The 9,473-nt window shown below is 49.5% G+C and overlaps 1 protein-coding gene and 1 pseudogene across 1 annotated transcript; one reads left to right on the plus strand and one right to left on the minus strand.

Annotated features, from left to right (window-relative positions):
* The first annotated feature begins 213 nt into the window (after positions 1–213).
* On the plus strand, positions 214–1,839 carry LOC119353647 (annotated as a pseudogene).
* A 2,407-nt stretch (positions 1,840–4,246) lies between these two features.
* On the minus strand, positions 4,247–6,788 carry LOC119300716 (rRNA biogenesis protein RRP5-like). The gene is made up of 7 exons (XM_037577645.1): positions 6,463–6,788; positions 6,191–6,367; positions 5,871–5,967; positions 5,627–5,782; positions 5,326–5,562; positions 5,158–5,241; positions 4,247–4,664 (listed from the first exon to the last, which is right to left on the minus strand). Exons 1-7 carry the CDS (start codon positions 6,585–6,587, stop codon positions 4,554–4,556), a joined length of 987 nt encoding a protein of 328 aa, XP_037433542.1. The 5' UTR covers positions 6,588–6,788; the 3' UTR covers positions 4,247–4,553.
* Between the last annotated feature and the right edge of the window lie 2,685 nt (positions 6,789–9,473).

Here is a 9,473-nt window from a genome sequence, read left to right on the forward strand (position 1 = left end):
GTTTGACCGCCTCCAATACGTACTACTCCTGGTCGAATACGTCTCGAATCGTGTTAGTTATAGTCCAAGATTGCACCACGTTCCAAGTACGTATAGTTCGCTAACAACTTGCAGACTCCCTAAAAAAAAGACTTGCAGCGCGCGGCGTGTCTCGCGTGCGCGATCGCGGACGACTTGGAAACTAAAAGTAGCGGCGAGAAAGATCGATCGACCATGGCACCGGAGCTCGCCATGCTACCCGGCGACGTCATCGCGGAGGTCCTCCGGCGCCTGGAGCCGCACAGCCTGGGCTCGGCCCGGCGGGTCTGCAGGGCGTGGCGCGACACCGTCGACGCCCGCCTGCGCGGCCACCTGCTCTCGCGCTCCGTGCGCGGCATCTTCATCAACTTCCCCCGGTTCACCTTCTCGGAGTTCTTCTCCCGCCCCTCGACGGGCCCGGCAATCTGCGGAGGGCTGGACTTCTTGCCATGCACGATGGGCGTCAAGGTCACGGACCACTGCAATGGGCTCCTGCTCTGCCGTGATAAGAGCGGCGATGCACGGCTGTGCGAGTACGTCGTTAACCCGGCCACGCGTCGGTGGACGCGTCTGCCCCAACGCCCCCGGCCGCACATGCCGGGCTCCGGCCAGACCGCCTACCTCGCGTTCGACCCCGCCGTGTCGCCGCACTACAAGGTCTTTCTGATCCCGCGCGTGCCAGCCGCCGGGGATTCAGACGACGACGACGACAGCCCGTTGCTCGAGTCGGAGTGGCCTCCCGCATCATACGTGATGCATGTGTTCTCGTCGGTGACTCAGCGGTGGGACGAGACGACCTTTCTTCGGGAAGGGGAGGCTGCAGGGATCGTCGCCAACATGCACACGGATTCAGAGGACGATCGGTATCGTTATCGTGCCGTCTATTGGCAAAGCGCGCTGTACGTCCACTGCCAGTATGGCTATCTTACGAGGTAAGTAAATTTTTATTCTCCTTGGTCACCATTCTACTCTAACAAATCTATGACTCGGTTAGATTGCTTGCTATTAATATGCATCCGACTTACTCTTTGCAGAATGTCCTTGTTAGATCACACTTACAGTGTAATTAAGCTACCATATGCCAAACATCCCAACCACCATTTAGGGAGATCACTGAGAGGGGTGTATTTCGCAATATCTTGTAGCTGGGATGGATTTCTTCAGCTTTGGTATCTCAACGAATCATGCAGTCGAATAGAGTGGGTGCTAAAACATGATACCCGTCTGGAGATCTTTGAACATGAGGACCAACCGGGCAGGCGATGGATCTTACAGGATGTTAACCATCGTAAGCGCTTCTTTGAGCACAATGGTAATAAATATCGAGATTACAGAGCGCAGGTGGAAGAGAAATATGATTAGAACTCTGACGAGGATAACATCATTGACATTGAAGACAATGCTGAAGAGGGATATCACGATGGTCTTTACTTTCTTGGATTTCATCCTTATAAAGAGATTGTCTTCTTGATTTCATCAGGGAGAGAAGCAAGAGGAATGGCCTATGATTGGAACAACTCAAAATTTCAGGACTTGGGCAATGTGTGTCCAGCAGATTTCGATCCCAGCTGCGGGCTACCATGCGGAGAGATGGATGCAGCTTTCCCGTACACGCCCTGCTGGATGGGCGAGTTTCCCGGAAACGAACTAGAATCGCTACTCGAAGATGAGAAGCTATCTATGAAAAAGTTGGAACAAGAAGAGGAATCCAACTTTACCTGTATGGACGAGTATGAGTTGCGCAAGTTCCATGGGCACGCCGAGAAGGTCAAGGACCGTATCGTCAAGGTTCGTCACAGACGCCGTACAACAGCTCGGTAGGTACATCATCTTTACCGACATGAAGGCCAAGACGATTCTCAGAAAGGCGGCCAAGTTTACGGTTTAGGGCCAAGGCAATTCTCATTGCCAAGTTTGACCTTGGCAAGCTACTGATGAGCAGGTATCAGACTCATGTCATGAGGCCCTTGCATTGTAACTTGATGTCGCAATGGAAAACAAAGTTTTTGACCCATTTGGAGAACGCCAACCTTGTCCACCACTAATTCTGAAGGGCATATTCACTATACATACATATATACTCCCTTTGTTCCTATATATAAGATGTTTTGGAAGTTTATCTTGAATTGGCAAAACGTCTTACACAGAGGTCGTAGTACTTGAATAAAAGACGCGCATTGCCGCATCCGATCCTCTATAATTGAGGGGACAGTAGATGAATAAATAGTACATATGACAAAGTTTCAATTTCTGAATTTAGACTTTATTAGGTCATTTCTAATCCTACGGGGCATGAAGCACGTCGGTCAGATTTTTTGCGGGGGCATTTCAGTCAGATTTTAAAGACAGAAAAAAATGTTAAGTGCCTCGGGCATCCACATGAACTGGTTAGAGAAACGGTGGAAGGAAGTGCCGTTATAGCAAGCTGAATACAACACCCAACGGAGAGAAAGTAACTTCACATAAAAGGAACATGATAACCTTGGGAAGCTTGAATTAACTGGCATGGATACAAAATTAATGAGAATGTCAACCTCGGGTTATGTATAAGTGCATATTTTTACAAGCAAATTTCAAACAAAGTTGTTTGTTTTGTGTCTCTAAATTAGAAACAATTATACAACTAAAATATAGAACATTTCATAATGCAACATACGAGGACCCAAATATTCAGACCCGAGACAGAAAGCAAAGTGTGAGAAATCGAACACCCCCTTCTCTCCCCTCCCCCTCGTGTCACCCTGCGCGCGACCGAGGGGGAACCCTAGTTGCCATCGCCGCCAAGCCCTCCCCTCCCCTCCACCTCTCCCTTCTCCATTGCCGCAGTCTAAGGGCGCAGCCGGGTGAAACCCGGTTGCCACCAGCGGCGGCGGCGGCCTCAGCGCGGGACTTGGCGGCTGGCTGGGATTGTAACACTGGGCGATGGACGCGTTGCAGCGCGGCGCCGCGCCGGCGTCGAAGGGTGGCGGCGGGTGTCGGCCCCATGACGGGTGTCATGGTGGAGGGGCACAAGTGGTGCCCGAGGGCGTCGCCTATGGTAGGCTCCGTCGACAGGGCGCTCGGATCTGGCCTTCGCGAGGTGCGGGCCGCGTTTGGCCTGGCTGCCGGCGGTCGGCCCCTGCCGTGGCAGTCTGCTGGTGGGGGGGGTGGCGTCGGAGCGGTGGTGGTGAGCTTCCCGTCCTTCGCGCGGATACTTGGTGCATCGACCGGCGGCTGCTCTTGCTAGATGGTGATGGCAGCTCAACACGTGATGCGTCGGTGGCCGACCAGTAGGGCATGGGCAATCTGGGCAAGGAGGCAGGGGTGCCTGCCGACCTTTGTCGTCGCCGAAATCTGGAGGTGCCAGATGTGTCGTGGCGGTGGCACTGGTCCCGATGGCGTGCATGGTGCAGAGGTTGTGGTGTGGCTGGCCGTTGCCGGCGACCTTCTCCCGCCTATATTCCGGTTGGCTGGCCCCCCCTTCCTACCAGGGGAGGGGCGGTTTGGGGCAAAGGTGGCACCTTTTGCCCTTCTTCGATCGGCGGCATTTGTGTACCTCGGCGGCGGAGGTGGGGTGGTCTCAAACTCCGGGGCGGGGGCCTCGATGGTGGGAGACGTGGTGCTCGCGGTAGAGCTCATGGCTCAGGTGCGGCCTGGCCACCATAGTCGTGTGGGCTGCGTGGTGGCCGGTGCTCGGCGTTCGATCAGGTGGTGCGGCAGTTGGCTTTGCGTCCAGTCGCACCACATTGTGGAGGCGGATTTTGCTTCAAGGGTCATCCCCTTGTCTGGTCGAGGCCAGGCCGATGGCGGCAGCGTCCGTGGATGTCGTATCCTTCCTGAAGACGTCATCGCGTTGAGCACACCCGTGTCGTTCCCCTTGAAGGCGTCGTCTGGGAGTCCTAGTTCGTCAAGCTCGGCTTTGTTGCCATTCCTCTACACTGTTGTATCTTGCCTTGGGTGCGTGGGTTGTGGTGTCATGTTGTTTGTGCGGGTTTGTAAGATCGTTTGCTTTAATATAATGCGGGGCAAGAGCCATTTTGGGTATATTCGGACCCAATAAGCACCTTTGTAATGACATGACAAACAGACACCACCATGCCATCACTAACATTAATTCAGAAAAGGCAAATTGAACGCTAAAGAAAACCTTGTCTCGGCATCTGAATTAGTCATTTGAAATATCATTCACAATGTCATTAAGAAAGATTCATGTCTCAATACAAAAAGAAAACAAGATGGTCAAGAACAATGGAGGGTCAACAATAAGTTAGTTAACCAAAAGAAGCTTGCATACACATTCTTAGTCCAACAATACCAGATAGGGGTAGAGAACTAGACATGCACACAGGACCCTTCAAAAGAAACATTTTACAAGGTTCTCCCTTCGTCCCAAAATCTAAGACGTTTTTTAACATTAGTGGTGTAAAAAAAATCTTACATTATGAGACGGAGGGAGTAGTTTTCTCAAAGGAATAAAGTACTGAGCTAACCTAAAAGTTTTACTATTCCATAGGCGAATGCATTTCACAGGAATTTTCTTTGACATTAAGTGAGCGTCATGCTTCGTAGGGCATGTTCACAAACTCGAGTGCCTTTTGTTTCACATGGTCGATTCTTTCTTCATCGCCCTGAGACTTCTCATATCGCAGGTATTTCTTGAACAAGAACTGCAAATGATGAGCATGGTATGAAAATTAAACTAATATCAATGCAAGGAACACCCTAATAAAGACTATGCTGAAAATGAGTACACGAAATTTGTGAATGGCAAATATCAGGTAGGTTAGAGTCCTCAGTCAAACAAATAGTTGATCTTTCCAGAAAATAATTCAGGATATCCCACAGGGGAAAGTGAATAGAAATCAGTAAGAGATGCATATGCAGGAAAGAGGACAGATTTAGTAAAGAGAGATGGAGTTCACGCTTGAGCTCAGCCAAACAAACTGAACCATACACTAAATTACAGCCTTGTGATCTTAGCTATACAATTTAAGCTCCATCGAGCAAAAAAAATGAGACAAAAATGGGTGAAATACGGATCAAGTACGCGAAAAAGCCCCAGTCAAAAAAAAGTACGCTAAGAAGCAAGAGGCATTACAAAAATAGATCTGATTGAGTTAATAGTAAGTAAGAGCAGGATACACAAAGAATGAGCCAAACCTTCATCTTTTTTGGAGGAAGACTAAGGGATATCACCCTTTCAAATAATGCCCGTATAATTTCCGTGTCACCAAGTCGAATTTCCTACAAAAGATCATTGCTCCAGTTAAATTGAAAAGGTTTTCGGGAGGATAACAAATACAGGACACAGTTTGCAAGCAATATTACTTGATCAAGGTAAAGACTCCAAAGATCTGTTCTTGTTGGATGATCCCATAGGATCAGCTCAAATCTGGTTCTCCCTTCCTCAGGCACCCCGCACTTGAACTCCAGGATAGCGGTCTGCGTGAGAAACCTTATATGCTTGCGCTGTGGCAGACCTAGAAGTGCGCGGTTTACGACAAAGTTCATGTATTCAACGCCCTCGCCTTGCTTGAGAGAGAATTGAATGCGGTGGAACCAGATCTACAATTGCGTCATGCAAGTCATATATTTGCTCCAAATACAGACAACAAATTGACAAGCTAACCTTGCGTGAAGTCCTGAATCTTCTGGTCATTCTATCAAGAAGTTCATCTGCCAGTTGATGTTGTTGAGTCCTCTCATACATTCCAAGAAGAGCCAGGTGCACCTTCTTGGGATCACAATACTGCACGGCTCTTTGAAATATCTTCTTGACGGCATCCTTGTATATACCGACGACAGATCAGTATCAGCTAGGACAGCAGAAAGAAGAAAACGTAATGTAGTGTCATTTGCAAGTTGCAACTTACCTCTCGCGGACTCCCATATTCATTTTCAAGGTTAAAGTAAGCTACCCATACATTGAGTTTCTCATCCTCTTCTCTAATGTTTATTGTTCTCAAAGCCCTAACAAACATAAGGACAATTGTATTAGATGGCAATTCACACGACATGTTTGAACTAAAGAAAATTTCAGCAAAACTTAACTACAAAGTAGATTCTTATAATAATAGATAAATTAAGAACTGAAAATTTTCTGGGTTTTTCTTCTTCAGAACAGTAACTTCCTACCACCGCGGATTATTGAACCAGAATCTCAAAAGAATGATCCTTATTCAGCAGACATTACCTTTCGGCTACTGAACGTGCTTTCTCAACATCTGCAAGGTCGAACCAAAATTCCATATACTTTATCCAGACGAAGCTACTATTTGGAGAGCTCCTAACCAACTTGTCGAATTCATCTGGAGTCTGCGGTATACCTTTCTGCAACGCCCTTTCCTCCAAGGCACTGATCTCTATTTCCCTGGGAAATAAAAGATAAAAACAGGATGTAATTAATCAAGAGTCTACGATGCTACTGTTGAGGTACAACAAGGAGGATGCGATGTGTGAATATACCTTTGTTTTCTCTTTTTCACATTTGATTCGGTTCCATTAGCGATTTCATGAACTTCCTGAACACCCTCTTGGCCAGAACCTTCGTGTTCGTCCAAGGAGACCAGGAGTGACGGAACAGAAGCCATGGGTCCCGCGGCTCGGTTGATGTTGTCGATATCACGAGTTGGCGACTCGGCGAGCTGCTCCTAACGCCTTAGAGTGAGAGGGGCAGGTGTCGGGGTGGACGTTTGGGCGGGGGAGCAGGAGGCAGAAGCACACCGCCGGCTCGCCGCCGCCGTCTAGGTCAGGAAGGGGATCGGTAGGAATCGAGTCCGGACGACTGGGGTTTATCGGGAAGCTAAGGTTGTCGACGTACGCCTAGCGGTAACGCGTCGGAAATATACCTGCCCATGGGCTACCCGGCCCGACCCGACCCGGCCTGAAAAAGCCTCACCCGGCCCGTCCTGGTCGGGCCAGGTCTGGGCCTAGGTTTTGAGCCCGAAGGCCGGGCTGGACCCGCCATATTTGCCATTTAATGAAGAGGCCCAGCTAGAGGTCCGGCAGGCTTTCGCAGGGATGGGCCAGGCTTGGGCCTGATTTTTAGGTCCGACGCCCGGCCAGGCCTGGGCCTGAGTTTTTTTTGCTTTGGGCTTGGTTAGGCCCGGCCCGAGAGATGGCCAGGTATAGTTGGATATAAAATATAATAGAAAAATATTATTTAGCGAACGTAAGATTTCTAGCAAATTTCAGCAAACACATTGGCTGCTGCTCATAAAGGTTTGAGGAGGAGATGGGCTGGACGGAAATTTTTTTTAGCCCAACAGGCTGCCTAGTGTTCCCGACGCCCGGTCACGGTCTCTGCCCTTTCACTGATTCCCCTCTGCTCCCTCTCCGGCTCTCCTGATCTGAACTCGCCGTCAGCCGCCTCCCGCCTGCCCCCTTGGTCTGCGCCTCGCCAACCACTTGTCATCGCCGCCTCCCACTTATCTCCGTGCCCCGCCCTGCCACGCTCTTCCACATGCGCTGCTTACGCGGTCGCGCGTTCCACTGCACCCAGCCACCCGGTCCTGTCCGTGGTGTGCATGCGTGACCGAGTAAGGCGTGCCCCCCGCCCTGCACTACATCAGCAGCCAGCCAGCGGCCACCAGCTACCGGCCAGCCCTCCTATCGTCCCATGACTAATCACACCACACAGGTACCGGTATCTATCAACATTCCCCAATTTTTCTCCCCACATAAAAAACATTCCCCAATTTTCCTAGTTTCTGTTTCAAGTACTATATATTGATCCATTCATTTTCTGTTGTTCAGTTATGATTCATACTAATGCAGATACTGGTATCAGGTTGCGACAAGTGGCGCACTGCATGCGCACCATCTTTTGCAATCTGGAAGTTTTCCTTTTTTTCATACATTCATCTATTTAATATGTTTTATCTCTTAAACCGTGCGTCCAAATCTCGAGACCTTTTCACAATTGAATTCTCGATGTCGAGATCTTCAAAACTAGATCCCATGTTGATAGGTTTTGAAGAACTTCTGTTTTTCGGAAAAAACCAGACGAAAAAACCGAACCGAGAGCACTTTTCTCCCATTCCCGAAAGAGGCACGACCGTGTCTCTCACGAAAGCTCCACCGTGCCTCTCAAGTAAGCAAAGCCATGCCTCTCACAGAAGGAAAAAGAACATTTTTTTTCCTCTCGTGGAAGCAAAACCGTGCCTCTCGTGAAAGAAAAAATAAATAGAAAACACATTTTTTTTTCGTTTCCGAGAGGCATGGCCGTGCCTCTTGCGACATCAAGACTGTGCCTCTAGCAAAAGCAAAACCATACCTCTTGGGGAAGGAAAAAATGAAAACACATTTTCCCCATTTTTTGAGAGGCATGGTCGTGCCTCTCGCGAAAAAAAACCCCGCTTTTCCACGCTAAGAAAAGTTTTTTGATTTTTTTGTCCAAAAGATAAGAAAGACCGATGAAAAACCCAGCAAGCCAAAAAAACTCAAAAAAACCGTTTAAAAAGCCAAAAACGCATGCAAAAATATAAAAATAAATCGAGAGGGAATGCCCAGTGCGCGACACATGATGGCGGCTGGGAGTGGGCCAAGTGGCGCTCTCAGCTCAACCCTCTTGCGGTCGTTGGGAGCGCTCCCAAGGAGCGCTCGTCAACTAGTTAGTCTCCTAAGACTGGGGCTTTGCTTCATAGGGCGGACCTACAGGGTGGGCTGCGGCCCATAGAGGCTTGAGGAGGAGATGGGCTGGACCAAAGAAATGAGCCCAGCAGGCTGCCTTGTGTTCCCGGCGCCCAGTCACGGTCTCTGCCCCTTTGCTGATTCCCCTCTAATCCCTGTCTGGCTCTCCCAATCTGAACTCACCGCCAGGCGTCTCCCGCCTACCCCCTTGGTCCGCGCCTTGCCAGCCACCAGTCGTCGCCGCCTCCCACTTGTCTTTGTGCCATGCCCCGCCGCGGTGCTTCCGCGCCCGCGTGCTCCACTGCACCCAGCCGCCCGGTCCTATCCGCGGTGGTCGGCGGTGTGCAGGCGTGACCGAGTGAGGCGTGCACCCCGCCTGACACTACATTAGCAGCCAGCCTGCGGCCACCAGCTACCGGCCAGCCCTCCCACGGTCCCACGACTAAGCACACCACACAGGTACGGGTATCTATCAACATTCCCCAATTTTCCTCCCCGCAAAAAAACATTCTACAATTTTCCTAGTTTCTGATTCAAACCTTATATATTGATCCATTCATTTTCTGTTGTTCAGTTATGATTCATACTAGTGCAGAGACTGGTATCAGGTTGCGACAAGTGGCGCATTGCATGCGCGCCACATGTCGTAATTTGGAAATTTTCCCTTTTTCGTACATTTATTTATTCAAAATTTCTTATCTCTTAAATTGTGCATCCAAATCTCGAGCCGTTTTCACCATTGAATTCCTCGCGTCGAGATCTTCAAAACTAGATACCATGTTGATAGGTTCTGACGAAAAAAAAGTCTGGAAAAAATCAGACAAAAACTGAACCGAGATTACGTA

The sequence above is a fragment of the Triticum dicoccoides genome, chromosome 1A (assembly GCF_002162155.2).
Source record: "Triticum dicoccoides isolate Atlit2015 ecotype Zavitan chromosome 1A, WEW_v2.0, whole genome shotgun sequence".
Lineage (NCBI taxonomy): Eukaryota > Viridiplantae > Streptophyta > Magnoliopsida > Poales > Poaceae > Triticum > Triticum dicoccoides.

What these genes read in the sequence shown, in the direction of transcription:
- LOC119300716 (XM_037577645.1), bottom strand. Translation starts at nt 6,587, where the DNA reads ATGGCTTCTGTTCCGTCACTCCTGGTCTCCTTGGACGAACACGAAGGT. An exon ending in GTGAAAAAGAGAAAACAAAG is followed by an intron (nt 6,368 to 6,462) that starts GTATATTCACAC and finishes TTTATTTCCCAG; the next exon opens with GGAAATAGAGATCAGTGCCT. An exon ending in GCACGTTCAGTAGCCGAAAG is followed by an intron (nt 5,968 to 6,190) that starts GTAATGTCTGCT and finishes TATGTTTGTTAG; the next exon opens with GGCTTTGAGAACAATAAACA.